At 52.1% G+C, this 21,478-nt stretch overlaps 4 protein-coding genes across 9 annotated transcripts; 1 reads left to right on the top strand and 3 right to left on the bottom strand.

The window, feature by feature from the left end:
* The first annotated feature begins 307 nt into the window (after positions 1-307).
* On the top strand, positions 308-971 carry UQCC3 (ubiquinol-cytochrome c reductase complex assembly factor 3). The gene is made up of 2 exons (XM_079708233.1): positions 308-499; positions 590-971. Exons 1-2 carry the CDS (start codon positions 380-382, stop codon positions 737-739), a joined length of 270 nt encoding a protein of 89 aa, XP_079564359.1. The 5' UTR covers positions 308-379; the 3' UTR covers positions 740-971.
* A 1,908-nt stretch (positions 972-2,879) lies between these two features.
* On the bottom strand, positions 2,880-5,409 carry UBXN1 (UBX domain protein 1). Its single transcript, XM_079709287.1, has 10 exons — positions 5,376-5,409; positions 5,188-5,275; positions 4,995-5,048; positions 4,812-4,906; positions 4,645-4,714; positions 4,290-4,481; positions 4,144-4,195; positions 3,911-4,027; positions 3,186-3,378; positions 2,880-3,018 (listed from the first exon to the last, which is right to left on the bottom strand). Exons 2-10 carry the CDS (start codon positions 5,244-5,246, stop codon positions 2,969-2,971), a joined length of 882 nt encoding a protein of 293 aa, XP_079565413.1. The 5' UTR covers positions 5,247-5,275; positions 5,376-5,409; the 3' UTR covers positions 2,880-2,968.
* A 2,612-nt stretch (positions 5,410-8,021) lies between these two features.
* LRRN4CL (LRRN4 C-terminal like) lies at positions 8,022-9,432 on the bottom strand (the record flags this gene model as incomplete). The annotated part of the gene is made up of 1 exon (XM_079709296.1): positions 8,022-9,432. The coding sequence occupies one exon, from the start codon at positions 9,430-9,432 to the stop codon at positions 8,740-8,742; it is 693 nt and encodes a 230-aa protein (XP_079565422.1). The 3' UTR covers positions 8,022-8,739.
* A 1,353-nt stretch (positions 9,433-10,785) lies between these two features.
* Positions 10,786-20,531, bottom strand: BSCL2 (BSCL2 lipid droplet biogenesis associated, seipin). Of its 6 annotated transcripts, none has more exons than XM_079708519.1 (11): positions 20,421-20,531; positions 18,614-18,930; positions 16,682-16,763; positions 13,603-13,746; positions 12,668-12,802; positions 12,383-12,480; positions 11,809-11,950; positions 11,601-11,667; positions 11,341-11,427; positions 11,165-11,245; positions 10,786-11,026 (listed from the first exon to the last, which is right to left on the bottom strand). In XM_079708519.1, the coding sequence occupies exons 1-11, from the start codon at positions 20,511-20,513 to the stop codon at positions 10,884-10,886; spliced, it is 1,389 nt and encodes a 462-aa protein (XP_079564645.1). In that variant the 5' UTR covers positions 20,514-20,531; the 3' UTR covers positions 10,786-10,883. The 6 variants fall into 6 exon arrangements, with proteins under 6 accessions (XP_079564645.1, XP_079564646.1, XP_079564644.1 ...); XM_079708520.1 differs by having other exon boundaries at positions 11,341-11,421; XM_079708518.1 differs by having other exon boundaries at positions 11,341-11,431; positions 11,602-11,667.
* Between the last annotated feature and the right edge of the window lie 947 nt (positions 20,532-21,478).

Genomic DNA, 21,478 nt, shown 5'->3' with positions numbered 1-21,478 from the left:
AGAGCACAGCCCTGACCCTCTATTGATCAGGACATTCCGGAGCTGGGCAATTGTAAAACTCACATCAACAATGAAGACACTTACTCTCCCCTTAGCAATCCTCTTCGGGATTTCATGACAAGGGGCCCCACGCTCGGCCCTGGGTGCCAACACCTCTTGACGTGGTCAACCTCTGCTAAACCTCGTCTTAACACCCAGGCGCTCTAGCTTCGAAACGTTTCTCTGGCCAGGCCCTCTCTAGCCCGGCCCCCTCTAGCCCGGCCCCGTCTCTATGGTTTCCTGTGTGAGGCGTTCTAGACTGCGCAGATTGAGACGTCGCGGCGGCCTTGCTAGGCTACCGGAGGCCCCGGAGGGCGCCTCGCTGGTCGCGCGGTCGGCCATGGAGACCCTGCGCAAAGCGCTGATCGCGGGCGCAGTGCTGGGCGCGGGGGCTGGCGTGGGCACCGCGCTCTTTGTCCTCGTGACCCCGGGAGAGCAGCAGAAGCAGGCGATGCTGAAGGTGTGAGCAGTTGGGAGGCCGAGGTGGGGCGAGCGGGCGGAGAACCGCAGGCTGGTAGCCCGGACTACGAACCTCCCTTCCTGCCCGCAGGAGATGCCGGGGCAGGACCCGCAGCGCAGGGACGAGGTGGCCAGGACCAAACAGCTACTTCTGGCCACTCTGCAGGAGGCAGCGGCCACGCAAGAGAACGTCGCCTGGAGAAAGAACTGGATGAGTGGCGACGGCGGGAAGTCAGCCTAAGGCCAGACGTGCCCCCGTGCGCGCCGGGACCTCCGCTGCAGCGCAGGAGCCCGATCCGGCCTTACTCCTCTGTGGGCCGGCGGGGAGTCCAGACACGCGCAGACCTCTTCGGGACCTGGGGAGCTGCCGCCGGGTGAGCACGTTCCCCCCCAAACCCTGCACTGCGTTTTAACGTACACGTCTTGGGCCAGGGCATCGGATGTGGCTAACTGAAGGAACCAATAAATCATGTTCCTCCATCCAGAGAGTGAGCGCTGCGGCTGGACGCCCATAAAGGCCTAGAGTGTTATGGGGGTCAGTACTGAGGGCGGGCTTGAGTGTAGCTCCCGCCTGCCCCGCCCCTCACGTGACGCTGAAGCCCTATAGGCAGAGCGACCACGTTTTCAAAACACACGTCAGGTCACGTGGTTTGCGTGAGTGTACTTTCGGGGATAACCAAGTGATGTTATCCTGGAAATTCTTGTGCAGTAAATACCCATAGAGGACACCCTGGGTGCCTGTCCTTCGAATGAGGTTGGAGAGGGGCTTCTAGCAATTAACATGTGCCATAATGCCTTCTGTGACCTTAATTTAACCTTTGGAGGCCACCGTGGTAGGAGCGGTAAAAGGAGTGTGCTTTGAGTCAGATCTTGTTTCAACTCCTGCATGTTTTTAACCTCTGAGCCTTAGCCCTGTTCCATAAAAGGTGATAATTGGGACTTTCCTGGTGGTCCAGTGGCTGACTCCGTGCTCCCAATGCAGGGGGCCCTGGTTCAATCCCTGGTCAGGGAACTAGATCCCAGGTACTGCAACAAGAGTCCACATGCCACAACTAAGAGATCCCATATGCTGCACCGAAGATCCATAGTGCTGCAACCAAGACCTGGTGCAGATAAATACATAAATAAATAAATAAGTGGTGAGAATTATTTTGAGAGTTGTAAAAAGGTGAACTTAGGAATGTAAAGTGCAGTGCCAGGCACAGGGCAGCCTCTCACTAAATGCACTGGGGTTTTCCTCCCACAAGGTTTTCACTGTAGTGGTTTTCAATTTCTGAATCCGTCATAGGATCCATTGGCGATGCCACTGATGGGATGAGATAAAGCTATCAGTGGGGTGGCCGCCCTACAGCGAAGTCAACCAATTCACTCCCCTTTTGTCTATTTTATGTCCTGTGGTTCCAAACAAGATTGCAATTGATGGGGGATGGGAGGCGGGGGCCGGGGGTGGGGCTGCTTGTATTAAATAAAGCCGGAACACACTAAATAAAGCTTGGTAACACTGAGGTGTAAACCCAGATATGAGCATTGGTGCAGTTTTCAGCTACTAGATGGTGAAGTCGTAAGCTGAGCACATTTGTCATGTGCGATCTTTACGGTTTACTTGTGGCCTCTTTCCTAGTCGGGGTATGAGAGGAGGGAGGTCAGCAGCTGTCTGAGGAGCACGAGGATGAGGGGAGCAGCAGCAGCACAAGGGGAGCTTGGCAGTTCAGAGCCTGAGCCCTAGAGTCAGGCTCCCCAGAGATGTGTCCAGGTTCTGCTACTTGCTAGCTGTGTCAGTTTGGACAAGTCATGTGCTTTGGTGTCCCAATCTCTAAAATGGAATCATTGTACCTACAGCTAGATAATACTGCCTTCATATCTCAGTTAATACATACAAAGCACTTAAAACTGTGTGGTATATATTAAGTACTCAACACTTTTTAGTGCAGAAGAGATGCAGTTGTGAAGGTCACACTATGGCTCCTCTCACTGTGAATGGCCACATTTTAAAAACTACCCTTCTAGTAGCTAATACTTAACTGGGGACTTACCAGGTGCCAGGCACGGTGCCAAAGCACCTGACATCAGCATTACGTAAGCCCCCACAACCCCAATTAACAGGCACTATTATCCCTGTTTTACTAAAGAAGAAACTAGGTTTAATTAAAGAAGTCAAGGCACATAGCTACTAAGGATTTCAGGCTTAGGTACTGCCTTTCCCATAGGAGCAAAAGATGCTATCCAACGTACACCCCACACTCCAGCACCTCTCCCCTTCAACCTCCCAAGCAACTCATCAGACCCAGAGATTAGAAATTTAAGAGGAAGCATAGGGTCTATTCTAAAAGGCTTCCTTTTGTCCCTCCCGGCCATTCAGGAAGGAGTCAGTCACATACAGAACTCAGAGGGTCTATTTATTAGGAAGGTGATGTCAGTGCTTTATCAAAGATGAAGAAAGGTCAGAGAAGGATGGTGGGATAAAGGCCTCTCAGCCGGGACATTTCTTGGCCACAATGAGGACAGCAGAAGGCACAAGTCCTGAAGATGGAACGAAACAGGTTTGAACCAAAAGATCTGCTTTTTGCCCTCCCCCCGCCCCAAATTCCTGGCCTCACATTATCTCCACAAAGTCCCTTCTTTGCACCCCTTCCCTTCTCAGGCATGTCCCGTATCCCCCTCCTGGTTTCAGGTCCCACGTGTCATACCCAGCTCCTGCAGAGGCCGCTCCATGTCAGCCTCTGAGAAGGCCCGCCGGGGGAAGCCACTAAGCAACTGCACAGGGTCCTGGCCCCCTCCTAGCTCCTCCCCACGGTGGAGCTCCACATAGAGCCTCACAGCTGCCAGCTGTTCCCGTGCCCGGAATGTCTGGGTCAGTGAGCTCCCATCTGGCAGCCTGACCTGGAAGGCAAGACAGAAATACAGAATTGTGAGTGTCAAAACTGAGTGAAGTGCCCAGGTAAGGAAAAGAAAAAGAGCAAAGTTGGCTTCTTCTTCCTCTTAGAGAGACTGAACCATCATAATTGCTATTAAAGCACCTAATGAACAACCACTTAGGCTTGGCTTTACTGAACACTGAAAAGAGAGACTCCTAGCTCCCTCACAATTTAAGGAAAACAAAGACAAGGTTACACAAAATATCTGGATAGGTACCACATCATGCAAATAGCTGTATAATAAATCAAATGAAAATATGATGAACAAGTAAGAAGTTAACTGCCGAATAAGAAAGAGAGATAGATTTATATAAGACTGGGGCAAGTAAAATTTGATATCTTTCCTAAGAGCAGAGGAGGTAGGATTTCAAAAGTCATTTACAAAGATGGGAGAGGTTTGGCAAAGGGAACATAACTGAAAAAAGCTCTGGGCTGGGCTGGGTGCCTTACAAGCCAACCAAGGGTCCCAGGAGCAAGACAGGAATCAGAATCAGTACCTGTATGCGACACTGGTCATACTCTCGCTTCGTGGGAGGCTCCTTGCTGGGAGAGGAGGGAACAGGGCCTGGCTCTGTTGTTGGTGGGCATGGCTGAGAACCCACATGACCACCATACTGGAGGACAAAGTTAAACAATCAGGCACTAAGCCCAACCTTTCCCTCTGAAGCTAGAAAAGGGGATTTACTAGTCTCCCTACTTCATTACCCTCAGTATGTACCCAATCACCTACCTTCTTGGCTCTCTCTGCTTTGTCCCTTTCGATCTTTTCTCGGACTCTTTGTCTGGAATGCAGACAGAACGAAAGTAGGTCAGACACTGACAAAGCAAATCTTGATTCCTTTCTCATCTCTTAGCCAACACCCCCAGCACCCAGACCTGGCTGCTAACTCTTCAGCCTTTTCCCTCCTCCGCTCCTCAGCAGCCCGGCGCATCTCATCTTCCTGTAGCCGCTGTCGGGCAGCTGACAACTCTTGCCCTTGTCTCCTGCGCTGCCGCTCCCGTTCCAGTGCCTCCCGCTCCTCTCTTTCTTCACGCTCCCGCTGCTTTTGGGCCACCAGCTCCAACATCCTTTATTGCAGAGAGGAAAGAGTTTTAAGAGAAATGGACATAAATTGGGAAGGTGTGTTTATTAACAAGGGATTCAGAAAACAGAATCCGGGAACACAGTCCCAAAACACCTCTGGGGAGAGGAGGAGGATGAGCCTCAGAAATGTGAGCTTGTTCTTCATACCTCTTAGTCTGTTCCTGTCTTTCCTCTTCAGTCAAAATGGGTTTGCTTTCTCCCACAACAGACCCAGGTCCTACAAACAAGCAATCAGTATTATTACCCGTCATCCTCCTCCTCAGGCCCTCCTGAATAATCACATTGGGTCCCTCCGTCAGGACTTTCAGGGCCACCTTGCTCAGTGGGTGTGGGTTCCCGTCCCAGGATATGTCCAAGGGGGGTCGCTAGTGGCTCGTCCACGTCTGGGTCATCTTCATGCTCCATCAACCTGGCAGGGAAAGTCGGGAGAGAGATTAATGTTCAGGCTGCCCCTCGTAGGAGTCCCCAGTCCCCTGCTACCCGGTCTGAGCGCTCACCAGTCCATCGCAGCCTCGATGCCCTGGTTCCCTGTGAGGGCCAGAGCCTTCTCCCTGGGGGCAGAAACACCGTGAATAGCGCCCACGAGCCATGGCGATGGTCAGGCTGGGGCGTAGAGCCTGAGGCCAGGCAGGGGTAAAGGCCTGGACAGGTCGGCGACCCCCGCGGACGGGTGTTAGGGGGCTCCCTTACGCGCGTCCCCTGGGGAAGCCCATCTCGATGAGACTCTCCAGAGCCGTCAGCTCCGCCATGACGCCGCCACCGCCGCTTCCGCGGGGACCTGGAGGGAGCGAGACGGCCGGAGGGGTCAGCGTGGGGCGTCCCCCGCCGGCGCGCACAACCGCCCCCAACGGCCCCAGCCGGACGCTCGCCTCACTTACTGGCTCCGGACCGGCCCTGGACACCGACGAGAAGAAAGGCTAGAGGAAGCGGAAGTGCCCGAATCTGTTTGGGTCACGTGGAGGCGGACGTGGACGGGTGCCGCAAAGAGCCAGAAAACACAGGCCTGGCCCGGCTGTCAGGACCTGGCTCTGAGGGGACAGGCGGGGCGTGGGAGTAGCGGCCCGGGAGGCAGCTCACATTCCCCCACCCAAGCCCGGGTGCCCCGCAGCGGTGTAGAAGGGCGATGCCGCCCTGAAACCCTTGGGCGAATCAAGACAGCTCTCGATATGGCCCCTTAGTGCAACCGGTTGGAAAATTATTTAGCAGTGTTTATCAGGAGCCATAGAAATGTGCGCACCCTTTGACCTCCTCATCCTCTCCGGCAATTGAGCTGTCCTCCGCGCGACTGCCAAAGGGATCTTTGCAAAACACAATAACTGATCCTGTCATCACCCCCCTGATTAAGGCTTCTCCATGACCCCTCAGTCACCTAGGACGAAACTTAAATGCTGGTAGTCTGGCTTCCTCCTACCCTTTCTTTTTTTTTTTTTTTTACATCTTTATTGGAGTATAATTGCTTTACAATGGTGTGTTAGTTTCTGCTTTATAACAAAGTGAATCAGTTCTACATATACATATGTTCCCATATCTCTTCCCTCTTCCTACCCTTTCTTTTGTTAATGTCCCATCTGTAAAGTGAGGATAACAATAGCACCAACCTTAGGTGCCTGGCAAGACTATACTGTGTAAATGTTGGTAGTTGGTGTGGAGCTCATCTCTCACCACTTGAGGGTAACTTGTGCAGATTGCAAAACTCTCCCTCCTCCCGGCCTTTGCACATAGTCGTCCCTCTGTGTCTGGGATGTCCTGCCTCTTCTGTGGGCTTGGTTAACTCCCATTCGTTTTTCGGACTGCACCCTGGGTTTGCTTTTTTTTTCTTTCCTTTTTTTTTTTTTTTGGCCGCACCGCATGTGGGATCTTAGGTCCCCAGGGATCAAACCTGCGCCCCCTGCTGTGGAAGCGCGGAATCTTAACCACTGGACCACCAGGGAAGTCCCTGGGTTTGCTTTCTAAGGGAAGCCTGCCTTGACCACCCCCTCTCCACCTCCCAGCCCCGGTATTTACTCCATTAGCATTTGTCCCCCTGGTGTGTAGTCTTGTTGATTACTTAGCCCGCCGCCACTACCTAGGCTGTTAGGTCCCTTAAGTTAAAGCTCACTTTAAATGTTTTTTAGGAGGCAGAATAATAAGTTGCTGATATTGATAATATATGCACTAAAGAATTTTATATGGTTAATTCATATTTAATCATCACAACAATCCATATGCTGTAGATACTATTATTAGTCACAGGAAACAGACACAGAAAGATGAGATAATTTACCGAAGGTCGCAGAGCTAGGATTCAAACCCATGCAGTGTGCGTGCTGGAACCGGTAGGCTGTGCTGCCTCTCTGCAGTGGAATGAAGATCATCAGCTTTGGAGATGGGCAACTTGTGTCGAGAAATCCTAATTCACCTCCTTACTTGTACTGAATAGCTTCAAACCATTTAGAACCTCAAACTTATCTGTGAAAAGGTGACACCATCTCTTAGAACGATTGTGATAGAGATTAAGTACGAATGCATGTAAAGCGCGTCTTTAATATTAAGACAGTAGGGAAGAAAAAGTACGGAAAAAAAAAAAACAGAACAAAAAAGTGAGATAGTGAGGCCCTCACTATTTGTAAATGAATAAATGCTGAGGAAATACAGAAATCAGATTAAAAAGACAAAGTATTCACGGCAATGTGGTGAGTGTATTCTCAATAACAAATGTGTTCTAAATTTATTCTAGAGTTCCAATAATAGAATAATAATTAAATTGTATAGTACTGCCTCTCTCACCTACTTCCAGGTAAGTACCCTATGGAAATACACAAACATGTGAGGATACACAAACAAACAAGGATGTCCATAGCAGACGCTGAAGACAAATGTTCTAACAAAGAGCCAAGGCTATTGTCAGTTAAGGAGCATCCTCCAATGGGAAGTTATGCCTTTCACATAACTAAGAAGGCTGTGATTTACCAACATGGAACATTATCCATAATATATTGAATGAGGGCTTCCCTGGTGGCACAGTGGTTGAGAGTCCACCTGCCGATGCAGGGGACACTGGTTCGTGCCCCGGTCCGGGAAGATCCCTCATGCCGCGGAGCGGCTGGGCTCGTGAGCCATGGCCGCTGAGCCTGCGCGTCCGGAGCCTGTGCTCCGCAACGGGAGAGCCCACAGCAGTGAGAGGCCCGCGTACCGCAAAAAATAAAAAATAAAAAATATATATATATACATATATATATATGTATATATATATAATGAAAAAAAATATTTGCATTGCTTAGAGAAAAATTTGCTCTGCTACAGGCAATCACCTCTTGAGGAGGAGGGAACTTTCATTTTATCCTCTTCAGTACTGAAATTTGTATGTGTTACTTTTATAATTTAAAAAAAGGTTATAAGATCAGTAAAAGTGAGGAATAAACTGTGTAGCAACTTCGACTTTTCTACATCCAGTTAATTTAAAAATAAACTCGAAAGTATGTATACTACTCCAAAACATCGGTGTGTGGACAGGGAATTGAAAAGGATCATGAAAATGGAAAATGTCTTCCTTTTACATCTCCTTTAATGTTGTTACAGTGAATATACAATAAACACAAATGGGGGAGGGGGAATCCTTTGTTATTATTGTATTATTATTATTATATTTTTACTAGCAAAACCGCAAGCTTGTCCCAGACAGCAGCTTGGGCAGTCCTTCTCTTCTCCACCCCATGTCAGTCATTTATTTCCAGCCGCCTCAGACACAGGTGGATTCTAACTCGGTGCGCATCCTCACTATCTAAACAAAAAGGCAGAAGGAGAAGGAGTGGTCTCTAGCCCCAAACTCCCATCCCGCAGCAGCTTATTCTCAAAACCCCATGGAAGCCACCCATAGTGGCAGGGCCCTTTTGAGGCTGTACGACAGAAGTAGACTAACCGTAGTCAACGGGCCGAATCTGGCCAGGGCCTGACTTGTAAGGCCCAAGAGCTAAGAATGATTTTTACATTTTTAAATGGTTACATGGTTGTGTAAGAACTACATGATATCTTCGCTTTTATCCCCTGGAACCACAAAGCCTAAATTATTCTGGTCCCTTAAGAAAAAATTTGCCGACCTTCTCTATTCTTAAACTTAAGTTCGGGGCAGAGTGGGAAGTCTGGAGCCTGAACCGACTCAGTGGGGGCCCAGCGCCCGGCCTTCCATCCCTCCGTCCGCCGGGGCCGCCACCTCCCCCGGAGCGGCGCCGGGCTTAGTTTGGCCGGAGAGGCCCCTGGGCGGCCTCAGAGTCCCGCACCGCTCGGGCGGCCTCGGCGGGGGCAGCCCCAGCGCTCGCGCAGGCAGAAGTGCCAGACCAGGGCAGAGCAGCTGAGCAGGGCCAGCGCCGAGCCCACGCCCACGGCCCCGTGCAGCAGCGTGAGCGGCCTTGGCAGCACGGTCAGCCGGCCGCAGGGCCCGAAGGCGGGGCCGCCCGCGCCGTCGAGGCCCTCGGCCCCGGGCGCTCTGCTCTCCCCGGCCGCGTTGGCGGCCACCACGCAGACGACGTATGCGCCCCCGGGCTTCAGGCCCTTCAGCTCCGCTCGGCGGACCGTCGAGTTGAGGGGGGGCCCCTTCTGCGGAGCCCCGGCGCCTTCCCAAAGCAGCAGCCAGTACTGGTGGACCGGGGAGAAGGGGGCGCACCAGTGCACCACGGCGCGGCCCGCCTCGGCCTCCATGCGCACTTCCCCCAGGCGTGGCGGGTCGGGCGGCTGCGCGGCGCTGGAGAGGCCGGGGCACAGGCACGTCGTCGGGCCGGCCCTCTGCAGCTCCTGGCAGGGCACCTGCAGGTGGCGGCAGCGGTCGTAGTCACAGGGGACAGCCGGCAAAGGTGTCTCATCTTGCTCTTCTTCTTCCGAGTCTCCCGCCAAGGGCTGCGCTCTGGGAACCAAGGAGAAGGTGACAGCCAGGAGCCACAGAAGGCGGGGAGAGCCCGGCATGGGGTCTGGAAGGGAAGGAGGGGGAAGGGTGAAGGCCGGCCAGCCGTCACACCTTGCAGGCTCCCCTCCCTCAACAAAAGCTCTAGAGACAGGGAAACACGACCGGGAACTAAGAGGAGAACAGGAAGGAGGTGGGAATGAGACAATACAGCCCTTTGTCATCCAACTTCTGAACAGCCTATGTGCTTGGTTTTGGGCGAAAAAGAATAAAATGTCTGACCCGACAGAGAGAAGTGTGCGACCAGCAATGCGTGAAGCACGAGAAACAGTTAATGAATAAACTGAGTGCTGAGGGGAGAAGAGTAAATGATTTACGCAGCCTGGGGAAGGAAGGTGACATAGTTCCCAGCTGCCACCCAGAGACACCATCTAAGTAAAATAAGTATCAATCAGTCAACGACACATGCAGAAACCCAGAAAGGAGATGGAAGTGAGAAAGGAGAAGAGATGGGACACAGAGGCCCTGGAACCCTCCCTCCCCACCTATCAAAGTCCTGGTCCCTGCCTGCCCCCCACCTCCCTGATTCACAAGCAGCACCTTACCAGTGGGTAGGCCTTGATGCAGTGAGTAGCAGGCCGAGGGTCCTAAGAGGTCCCCAGGAGCACAGGCTGTGTGCAGTCGGGTTTTCTCAGTGTCTTCAATTTCAATTCTGCTTTGGCCCAAGGTTTTTATACCCCTCAACTGTGATGTCACCACCTGGCCCCCCTTCCCCTGCCCCCCTCCCCGGTGAGTGCCAAGAAGAGGGCTGGTCCCTTCAGAGGGCCTGAGTCACGGGGCCAGGGGTGGGGGAAGCCACATGCAGCGGTTTCAGCTGGAGGCCAGGATGCCTGGGTTCTGAAAGAGCAGTGGAATGTGGAAAGCAGCCAGGAGCTGAGAATCCAAAGGCTGAAGTCATGTGAGGGGGTGAGGAGGGGAACACAAAGGACAGGGCCACCTGGCTGGTATCAGAGAGAAAAACAGCTGTGGACAGCATGGGGCCTGGGCTACAAAATGCTGTTTCAGTAAAAAATCATACCACATCCATGGCAGTCATTTCCTGTCTTCTGCCTCCCAATGGACTGAGAAAGGGAGGGGTACAGAGGCCAGAATGATGTATCCCAGCTTTCCAGACCCGCCCTATGCTATCCCCCTCCCCAGAGGGAGATGAGAGTCACATGGATGGAGTGGGCAGGTTTTCGCTCCTTGGACGTCCTAGGCTGATGAATGGAAACAGCTGTGCCTGAAATAGTCCAGGGTCTGGAGGTCTTCCCCATCGGTAGCCCCTGACAAGACAACCTCCTCCAATCGGGGTGGGGGATGCCTGGGGAACATCACGTTTTCAAATGGCCCTGAATCCACTTCAGAGTCAGGGAGGCAGCTGGCATGAAAAGAGTTTATTGGGGGAGCCCCGGAAAGGGAAAGGGATCGGGGGTGGGGAGGGCTGGAGTGTGGGGACTCTGCCCTATTCTCTTCAGGAACTAGAGCAAATGGGGCGCTGTCGGACAGTGCCTGTGGAGGGTTCAGAGCTGCCCACGGTCTCCGGGGCAAGGGCAGGGGCAGAAACAGGCAGGTTGGCCTCCGTCAGCAGAGCTGCATCTTCCCAGGAGCCTGAACCTGGGCCAGGGGAAGGGGAAACAAAATCCCAAATGGGAAATTCCAGAGCAGGGGCTCCTGCCCCCACCCAACGTGGTCTTCTCCCTAGCCACAGGCCAACCCCAGTCCACCCAGGTCCCGCTGCAGAGTGCCCCTCACCGTCACTGGCCTCGGGCTCTAGCTCCTCCTCGCCACTCAGGGGCTGTTGATCTGGTTTCTCCTCCTCAGACAGCTGGCCTTCTGCAGCCCCAGGGGGAGGGCAGAGGTCAGTCTGGAGGAGGCTGAAGGGGAGGGCTGAGAGGAGTCAGGAAGGAGGTCGGGCTGCTGCACCTTACCTGGCTCCGAGGGACCCGCACGGCTCTCACTATCCTCTGTAATGGGTGACAGCTGAGCGGACTCCTCCTGGCCTCGGGGCCCTGTGCCTCCAAAGGGGGTAGAGGACAGGGCAGGGCTAGGGCAGGTGCACCTGGATGGTAGTGCCAACTTCACCCCATTCAGCCTTTCCCTTGACCTTCAGCTTGGTATGTGAGCACCTAAAGCCTCATACTGGACGGCGCAGGAGCCTCCTCACCCAGCCCCCAGCCATCACCTTTACCTGGCTGATGGGCAGGGATCCTCCGCTGGACTTCCTTGCGGGACCTGTCTCTGTTTCGGATGTTTACCTGTAGGGCGGAAACTCCTGAGCAGCAAGGACTGCCTTCCCTCACCGGTGATCAGGGCCCTTCAGCCCCAGCCCCCAACATGCTCCTGCCCACTCCCCAAAGAAGGATCGTGAAGGGGAGAGGAAAGGGGTCCTTTGCGACCTGCAGAGAGAGGCGGTGTCGGGGCCAGATGCCCCGCCACACCCACTGCATGTAGCTGAAGAGCACAATGACGCTGAGGAAGGTGAAGTTGCTGGCGACACCAACGAAGGCGCAGGTCATCGGGAAGTTGTACAGCAGGTACCTGAAGCAGGAAGCAGAGACAGGAGGGAAGTAGCAGCTGCCAGGGAGTACCAGCCTTCTCATTTCCCAGAAATAACTTCTAGGGTGATTCACCAGTTTGGCTAGAGCTGGGCTGCATCCCCTGCCTCCCACCCACTGAGCCAATGTGCTCAAGAGAGCAGTTCTCAACACTGACTGCACATGACCTTTCCCTGGGGTGCTTTCAAAAAGTCTGACGGCCTGGTATGACCCTAACAAATCCTGGTCTTGGGGTGGGGCCCAGGCATCAGTATTTTTTTAAAGTTCCCCAGGGACCTGATATGCTGATGTGCAGCCAGGGTTGAGAATCTGTGGCCTAAGTAAAACCCGTAAAACCCGTTGCCTCTGCTTAGGACCCTCTTCACTTAAGGACAGCCCCACGAGAGCTGCCCAGGCCGCGTCGGCGCTTTCTCACCTGAGCCCAGTGAAGTGGGCGTGGATGCGGAGGTAGGCTCCGTACAGCTGGACGCGCTTGCTGTGGATCTCGATAATGGCTCCGGTGGTCGGCACATACTGCAGGCGGGTGGGCAGTGGTGGCAGCACATCAGGCCAGGATCCTGCCGCTGTCACTCTTACCAGGCCAATCTGAGGCCCGCTTCCAGCCTCCACAGCTGTCCCTCCTGACCGAGCCCAGGAGCTCCTCAGGTAAAATCCTGGGCTCGTGGGGAGGGCTGTGTCCTAGTCCTCCTTCCCCCCTTACCGAGTTCTCCCTGTATTCTGGGTACAGCTCCACCTCCAGGACCTGCTTCTGCTCTGCAAAGCCAAACAGCAGGAGGCTAGAGAAGACCAGGGTGTCAAGCATCTGGAGCAGGTTTGAGCGGTAATGCAGCATCACCTGCCAGGGCCAGGAGGAAGAGGCTGGGGACGGGTGCCCGCCCCCCCACCACCCCTGAGCAGGCTAGGAAGGCTGCTTCTTCCCCGGTCCCTGCTCCCTCACTTTCACTTCCTACCACGCCCCCAAAACCCAAGTCTTGACCCAACCGTTGCAAACACTTGAATGACATCCCTGCCCCGCCCTAGCCGGCCGCGTGCCTCTATTCCCATACAACAAAGCCCCCTTTTCTAAGAAACCCTCCTAGGTGAAGCCCCACACTGTCTCTGATCTACCTTCCCCCCAAATGGCTCTATAATCCAGAACAGACTGTATGTTCCGGTGTACCATCTGAAGCCTTTTCCCCCATGTGGACATTCGGGGATCTGCTTCATGATATGGTTCTGCTGATAATTAAGAATGGAGTCTAACATTTATTGAACACCATTTCCTCACTGGATCCAAACTAGTCTTGTTATGAGGGAGTTACTACTATATTCACTTATAGGACTTCATAACTAAGGGCTTAAGTAAATTGCCCCTCAGCTGGCATGTTTCTGAGCGAGGATTCGAGGCCAGGCTTGCCTGGCTCCAAAGAAGCCCCTGTTTGCAGGGTGGCTCCACTCTTCAGACTTTACCCCAAAGCTGGACATGCTCATCAGATGTTAGGGGGTGTTTGGTGTGGCAAACGGATACCTCTTGCCTATCCTGATGTGTCTGTGACTTCAGAGCTGGGATGTTTTCTCCTGAAGCCCCACCCAGATACTCTGACATGTGTCATCATTCTCCACACCCTCCTAGACGGGCCAGGAATGAACACTCACGGAGCGTGAAGAGGTGGAGATGATTCGGCCGCCTCTGGTGTAGCATGAAATGGTGACCAAGAACATGCCCAAATCTTGATTCACAGGAGACTCTGGCAGCTCAAGCTCTAAGGTAACGCGGTACGGCTGTCCATACATCAGCACCTGCCCAAGGTAGCCCCATCTCTTTAAAAAAATTTTTTTTTAATTGCGCTGCCCCTGTACCACCTCCCCCCTTCCCCTCCAAACACTCTGCCACAACCCTCCGCTCTCAAAACAAGCCTCTCAGTCTCTCTGGTCCCAAGAAAGTGCTGCCCCCTTCTGGTGGCTGGATCCCTCCCACTTCTGAGATCTTCAGTATCCTGTCTGCTCTACTGAATCAGTCTATTCGAGAAAGGCTGTGTCACATTTCTTTTCCAAAAGTGAACCGTCATGTTGCCAACTGGGCCATCTGTGACTCAGGTCTCTCTGTCCCCGTGAGGCCATCCCCCCGGACCCAGCCTACCTTCACTTACACTATTAATTAACCGAGTGCCAGAAGTGCTCACCATCTCCCTAGCCAGCTGTCACACAGTCACTGTCACTCAAGACCATCTTATGTCATTTTGGGTCCTTTATCTTGGATCTGTTGGTAGAACCCTGAGACTCACAGCAGGAAGGCTTCTTCACTGGGATTAACCTCAAAAGGTTAAAGATGTGCCACCAAACATACCCTAGTTTTTCCTGACTGTTCCTCTATTCCTCTAATCCTATATTCAGCTATGCTTGTCCTATGCATGACCCCCTCAGGGTGATACATAAGGATCACAGGGGTGATGGTAAAGCTTCTGGTTTTACCCAAAGAGGGAGTGGATTAAAAAAAAAAAAGAAGTTGAAAAAAACTTTCCCCTAACCCTAATAGTGTACTAGCTCCAAAATCTAGATATGGCTATGAGGGTACTTTGAGCATTTTATCCATAGGGTAATAGGTGAAAAAAACACTGATCGAAGTCTTTCTTTATACAGATTCTTATTTTCGGTCTGAATTACGCCTTGACAAAAATGGATTCCATGAGATTCCTACCCCCCTGTAGAGGCCAGATGAATCTAAGCCAGTTGCTTCACTGAATTCCTTGAAACATTAAAATATGTAGTTCTCTGGGTGGGCAGGAGGGAAATTGGGAGTGACTGCTAGGTAGTGGGTATGGGTTTCTTTCTGGGGTGATGAAAATCTTCTAAAATTGATTATGGTGATGGTTGCTCAACTCTGAATATACTAAAAACGACTGAACTGTACATTTTGAATGGTGACTTGTACACTATGTGAATTATACCTCAATAAAGATTTTTATATTTTTTTTTTTCTTTTTAAACCAATAATTATGTAATCTCCTCCAAGGGCATCCACAAAATCTAATACCAGAATCTTGTGAATGAGTCTTGCCTTTGTTCACATTTGTCTGCCTGATGGGCAGGTTCTCCCTCTCCTCCATTCCCACACAGTATTCACCCTTCCTTAAAAGGCCCACTTTGAGCCTCACCATCTCCATAGTCTCACACCTGACTAATTCTTCACAAATTCTTTTGAAATGCAGAATCTGCATCTTTCCTACTTAATGCAATGTATAGATTTCTGTCAATCCTGTGAGCTCCTTGAAAGCAGGACCACATCTTCTATTTCTAAACAAGGTGTTACACACAGAGTAGACCCATTATTTCATGCATTCATTCAAAAATGTTCACTAGAAGTGAATGAAATGATCAATCTGCTTTAATTATCAGGGACTTGGGCCTCACCCTTCATCCTTCCATTCCTTCCTCATCCAGCAGCCTGGTACCCGATTGTTTCAGGCTCCTTGCAGCACCAACCATTATGATCTATTATGGGCAGCCACATAAATGCGTGCAGCATCCCAGGTGCAAATGTACTGTGGCTTTGTTTCTATTCCCCTCAATATATTCCATTTATTATTATTATTATTATTAAGCTACAAAAACACATTGAACCAATGTTTTCACAGAACATTCTATAATAATCTCCAAGTTACTTCCCTGAGTAGCAGAACTAAAATGATAATCCTCTGTCTTGCAATGCCCAACATTCCACTTCACCACTTTTTTTTTTTTTGGCCACACTGTGAAGCTTGCAGGATCTTAGTCCCCCCGCCACCAGCAATTGAACCTGGACCCTCGGCAGTGAAAGTGTGGAGTCCTAACGACTGGACCGCCAGGGAATTCCCTTCCCCACTTCACCACTTTGAAATCTCCATTTGGGATCCACTCATCCCACGTGGTAAGCTTTCTGGATAGTGTTACCCTGGCAGTAAACTGGAAGATTTCACAGGATACAGGATACACGGTCTCCCAGGTTATTTGTATCGTCAACCCCAGGGGGCCCCAGACTCTACAGCTTGCACTCCTCCCTTCAGAGTGACCATTTATTTCTATCCTGTGTTTTTTATCTTTAGGTCAGTATCCTCCCAAGTATAATTTTTGAAAAATCATTTTCAAATGGTATTTAAACTCTTAATTAGTCTGATTTCTGATGACTTCTCATTACATTGCTGACAACTCAAAAAACTCTGGTGATCAGAAATGCTCTTGATCCTCCAAGATCCTTCTGAAGTGTTCTGGGATCCTACCCTTTTTCAGAGCCTCCAGCAGCTTGCCTAATAGAGAAGGATGCATTCCCATTCTGCATTCCCCAGGGTTTCCAGGTTTGTTGAAGGCATACTGGCATTTGGCCAGTCCTCTGGCACAGTACCCTTTGTAATGGCAGGTTACACATACCTGCCAACGGGTTCATAATTTAACATACTTTCAAAACTCTTGGGTGGATTCCATCCTAGTTCTGTGAGATAGCTGATCTGTTAATTTAGGTTCATTTAGATCTAAAATACATCTTATCTAGTAGATATGGCCTGGCTGAAACAATTTAAGAAGGAGGAAAGAATAATCCACACAATTCATTTGGACTTTCATTTTTCTTTAACCTCCCTTTCCTTGAAAGCCTTCCTTTTAGTCTCTATTACTCGGTCCCTGACATCCAGGTCTTTCTCAAGCCTTCCTGTTTCAAGTCATCAAAGCTCTAATGAAACCTCTCGTCAGCTCCCATACTCACCCGATCACGTCCACCCTTAGCCAGTGAGACATTGGCCACAGGGAAGGAGCAGAGTAAGGAGGCGGCGGAATCACAGTCGGTCCTAAATGAGAATGGGGATGATACTCTGCTAAGTTACAGAGTCTGTCTGACTTGTCCACACACCTCCTTGGCCCCTAGGGCTCCCTTTCCTATCCCCCATCCCTTCTCCCAGAATGGGCACGCTTCTCTGTTATAGACAGAGATGGAGAAGAAATGCAGCCAGGAGATTCAAGACAACAGAATGAGTCTTTAGTTCTCTTCCTGCTACTTCCATTTATTTCCTTGCATTAGGGCAGACATTCTTAAATGGGAACCTATGGACACTTAGTTGAATAGTTTCGGACTTAAGTGTTTCTAAAGACTCACCTGGGGAGCTGCTAAAAATGCAAATCCCTGGGTCCCACTCCTCCAGATTCTGATTTAGGAATTCTGGTCTGGGGCCTAGTTTGAGAAAACTCTTCCAAAGGGATCCACAGATGATCTTTAAGAGGCTCACGAACCCTTTGAATTGTAGGCAAAACTGCACATGGCCATACATATAGGTTTTTATGGCAGGAAGGGCCATAGCTTTCATAAGCTGAACCTGGGCCAGGGGCCAGGCCATCGTGCCTCTTAAAAGTTTAAGCAGGGCTTCCCTGGTGGCGCAGTGGTTAGGAGTCCGCCTGCTAATGCAGGGGACACGGGTTCGAGCCCTGGTCCGGGAGGATCCCACATGCCGCGGAGCAACTGAGCCCGTGTGCCACAACTGCTGAGCCTGCGCTCTTGAGCCCGTGAGCCACAACTACTGAAGTCCGTGTGCCACAACTACTGAGGCTTGCGTGCCTAGATCCTGTGCTCCACAACAAGAGAAGCCACTGCAGTGAAAAGCCCTCGCACTGCAACGAAGAGTGGCCCCCTGCTGGCTACTAGAGAAAGCCAGCGCACAGCAACGGAAGACCCAACACAGCCAATAAATAAATAAATAAAATAAAATAAAATAAAATAAATAAGTAAAACTTTAAGCAGCTCTGCCTTAGAAATTACAGCTCATGACCACGGACTCAGGACAGGGGAAAAAAAAGAAAACAACTTTGGACCATTGATAATAGTGCCCTTGTAAGCACCTCTTGATTGGTCCTGTAGTCATTGTTAAAAGAAGGGGAGATGGGCTTCCCTGGTAGCGCAGTGGTTGAGAGTCCGCCTGCCGATGCAGGGAACACGGGTTCGTGCCCTGGTCCGGGAAGATCCCACACGCCGCGGAGCGGCTGGGCCCGTGAGCCATGGCCGCTGAGCCTGCGCGTCCGGAGCCTGTGCTCCGCAACGGGAGAGGCCGCAACAGTGAGAGGCCTGCGTACAGCAAAAAAAAAAAAAAAAAAAAAAGAAGGGGCGAGAATTTGGCAGGGTCTGTAAAATGGGAAGGAATTGAGGCCCCAAGGCAAGAAGTAGGACTCTGGGAGTTTATGTACCCAGACACCCTGTGTTTCCATAAATTCTCTTGCAGCAGACTATCCGGGAGTGGGAAGAAGTAATGTAAAAGGCAAACTACTGCTTTCCTAATAATACCTCCTCTACTGAAGGCCAGATTAGTTCTGAGATGACCCAAGCGGTTGGGTTGGCTCAAAAGTCTACAGTGGCCCTGAGAGAGGTCTGATCCAGCCTAAATTGAACTGACCCTCATAATGACAATCTTGGAGAGGGATTTTTTTTTTCTTCTTTTTAACCAGGTTCCAGTAACCAGAGACAGGACTAGGACCCTAGAGCCCTACAAGCCCAGACCTGCCCCAACCTTGGGCTATAAAAGAAATCAGTATAAGCACACTGGGCTCAAGTGTCCTCCTCCGTAAATAAGGGGGTTGACCTGAATAAGCTCCAAGGGTCCTTGCAGCAATTCTCTCACTGAATTCCTCTACTTTGATAGAAGACCCCTCTCACCTGTAGTAGAAATGCACGGGGCTGAGGTGGCTGACTGTCGGCATGTAGGAATAGTAGAAGGAGCCATAGAGGAAGACAGACACCCAGAGCAGGAGGAGGATGGTACAGAAGAGCACCCCAAACTGCAGTAGCAGCTTGCGGGCACGGCCTGCCAGGACGTGGCCCATCTCCTGGGCCCACAGTAAGGCAGGTACTGGTGGGTCATTGACCATGATGGGGAGTGCAGGGGGTCTGGCCCCGGGTTCAGGCCTTGAGTTCCTAGGTGCTCTGCCACCTGGACGCCACCCCTGGCCATGGGATGAAGCAGCTGGTCGTTCCTGGAAAAAGACAGAGAAGGGGAAAGAATAGCTCTTTTCACGGGGGAGGTGGGGACAAAAAGGACAAGCTTACCGGACTGGCTTTGAGGAACCAGAGATAGCAAGACATAGCAAAGTCTTTGTTTCATATGGCCTTTCTCCAATTGATTGCGTTTCTCAGCCAATTATCCCTTCCTTTCCTCCACTGTGCTCTCTCCACCACCTGTGCTAGAGTTCCTCAGCTGAACCCATCCTCGGGTCACCTGATTCTGGGACAGCCGCCTTGACAGTCATTCATAGTAATACGTAACATACAGAGGATGAGCACCTTAAAATTCTTCCAAGGCGGTTTTACACACACGATGACACGATTCCACACTGCGAGGTGGCTGCACGGAGAGCACGCGCGACTTGCCTAAGGTCGCACAGCCGGACTCAAAGCCAGCAACCTCAGCGCAGCCACAATTCCCTACCGAGCTTCTCTCCTCCTGGAGCTGCAGTCGCTCTCAGAGAAGGCCGCGCCCCACTCCGGGCAGGGCGTCCTACAGCCAACGGCCGCTCCCCGCCAGCCCCCTCTGGCTCGGCGGTGGCCGCGGCGCCCGGAGCCCCCACCCAACCGCAGCAACATAGAAACCAGCCAGCGGGCCGCCACAGAGGTGCAGACTCACCAGCCGCGAGCTGCCTGGGCAACCGCGAGAAGGCACTTCCGCCTCCCGGGGAAGTCCCTCCCCCTTTTCGCCGGCCCCCTTTGTAGCACTGGGGGCGGGGCTCGTCCGGGGCGGGGCCCGGTGCAGGGGGCGGGGCCTTCCGGGCCGCCAAGTTCCTACCTCCTCGCGCCCGGCACTGTCCGTTCCTGCGGTCCGTTACCCTCCGGATACCAAAACCAAAGGGGACAGGCGCCTCCCTCCAGGCCCCAAGATATGCTCCAGATATGAGTCAGCAGGATCCCTCAGCCCGCCCCTCGAGGCCGCAATCACGGCCCTCCGCCCACACCTTCACTCTCCGCCATTTAACCCCTGAAGAGGGGGAGAGGCGGGCATCCAGCTGGCGCTGATTTTCATTGCCCACAGCTCCTTGGATCTGTGGGCTTCCAAGGCAGAGAGCATTCACCCCGAGAGCGTTGCAGTCTGCGGGTACCTGTGCATCTTGCGCGTTGCGCCAGCGGGCTGGCTGTCCCCTATTCACAAGAGCGGTAGCATTTCAGGCCCGTGTTTTGTCTCCAGCTTTTACGATGCGTGATCGACCTCCTCCGACCCTAACTAGACTTTCCCTCAGAGTCCCCACAGCGCATTATCTAGACTAGGTTTTGGCGGGTGGCACTTTCTCTCTTGTATATGTCTATCCACCCCAAATAAGATTCCTCAGAAGGATCAGTGTTGTGTACATCTTTGCGTCCATCTCACAGCACCAAGCACAACACACTGCAGCCGTGGGAGGCAATCTCAAACCAATACACACACCCACCCAGGAAGCCCATCTATTTCCAGAAACACCCGCCGACTCTCCCCTACCTCGTCTTTGTCCGATTCTTTGATCTGATCTCTGCATGCCTCTCTTTCCCCAGCTGCTCCTTCTTCTCTTTGGTCTGCCATTTCTTTAGACATCTTCCTGATGGACCTCGCTGTCCCTGGATCTTCCACTCGAGTCACTTGTAGCTAGAACGTTAAAGTGGTGATCTAGAAGCTGATACCTGTAGCTCATCACATTTTCCTGGATATGGGGAACGGAGGGTCCCTGGGAGAGAAATGAAGATTCAGGTGTTAAATGCTGTGTCAGAGTAGAGGGAGGAGGGATGGAGGGGGCGACTGCCCAGCTGATGTCAGATTTTCAAATGAGCAGGGTCTCACGCAGTCAGTACTGACTCCACTGCAGGGGCTGTCACAGGTCCAGACCACCCCATTTGAGGGGGGAATCTACCTGGGACTCAGCTACTTCCAGCTCCTTTGGGGAGGTCTCTAGCACAGACTCTGGATGCCTGCAATGGGGGAGGGGCAGGTAGTGAGACAGTAACATTGGGGGCGTGCACGGGGGCTGCAGGCAGCAGCCAGGCTCCCCCACTGGCCAGACAGTTGGTATGTGCCATGATCTGAGCAGCTCCTTCTAGCATCCTTCATCTTTCAGGTAACAGCCAGTGCTGGAGCTGCAGAAACTGGGACCAGCCCTCCACTGGCCTCTGACTTGACCCTCCCCAGTGGCCTTGTATTAGCTGCTTCTGCTGCTGCGTCAGATATTCTCAGCTGCCAACTCCCTGCAAGGTGGGGCACCCATCTCAGGCAGAAGGTTTTGGTGCACCCCACGATCCTTCTCCCCAGGACTGTCGCTGCCCGTGGCCTCAGGTGAGTAGCGAGCATCCTGCTTTTCTCCCTTTGGGGCTCAAGGGGGCAGGTGGGGGTTCTGTACTCTCCTCATTAGGGCGGGCCTCTTTCTAGTTGTGGTTTTCAGAGCTGGAAACACACATAACTTGAGGGCTCGGAAGCCTTAAATCATTTATATGTTTAATGATCTGTGGCCCAGGCCATGTAGGAGTTTGGGGAGCATCTCATCCCACTTCTCCATTCCCTTAGCTGAG

Source organism: Hyperoodon ampullatus (assembly GCF_949752795.1).
Source record: "Hyperoodon ampullatus genome assembly, chromosome: 7".
NCBI lineage: Eukaryota > Metazoa > Chordata > Mammalia > Artiodactyla > Ziphiidae > Hyperoodon > Hyperoodon ampullatus.
Note: the sequence above shows the minus strand (reverse complement) of the source record. Positions and strands in the feature narration are given on the sequence as shown.

What these genes read in the sequence shown, in the direction of transcription:
- BSCL2 (XM_079708518.1), bottom strand. Translation starts at nt 20,513, where the DNA reads ATGTCTAAAGAAATGGCAGACCAAAGAGAAGAAGGAGCAGCTGGGGAA. An exon ending in TCTCCACCTCTTCACGCTCC is followed by an intron (nt 12,803 to 13,602) that starts GTGAGTGTTCAT and finishes TGGCCCTGGCAG; the next exon opens with GTGATGCTGCATTACCGCTC. An exon ending in GGATCCCTGCCCATCAGCCA is followed by an intron (nt 11,432 to 11,601) that starts GGTAAAGGTGAT and finishes TCTACCCCCTTT; the next exon opens with GGAGGCACAGGGCCCCGAGG.
- UBXN1 (XM_079709287.1), bottom strand. Translation starts at nt 5,246, where the DNA reads ATGGCGGAGCTGACGGCTCTGGAGAGTCTCATCGAGATGGGCTTCCCC. An exon ending in GCTGAAGAGTTAGCAGCCAG is followed by an intron (nt 4,196 to 4,289) that starts GTCTGGGTGCTG and finishes TCTGCATTCCAG; the next exon opens with ACAAAGAGTCCGAGAAAAGA. An exon ending in GCGGCCTCTGCAGGAGCTGG is followed by an intron (nt 3,019 to 3,185) that starts GTATGACACGTG and finishes TTCCATCTTCAG; the next exon opens with GACTTGTGCCTTCTGCTGTC.
- UQCC3 (XM_079708233.1), top strand. Translation starts at nt 380, where the DNA reads ATGGAGACCCTGCGCAAAGCGCTGATCGCGGGCGCAGTGCTGGGCGCG. An exon ending in AGAAGCAGGCGATGCTGAAG is followed by an intron (nt 500 to 589) that starts GTGTGAGCAGTT and finishes TCCTGCCCGCAG; the next exon opens with GAGATGCCGGGGCAGGACCC.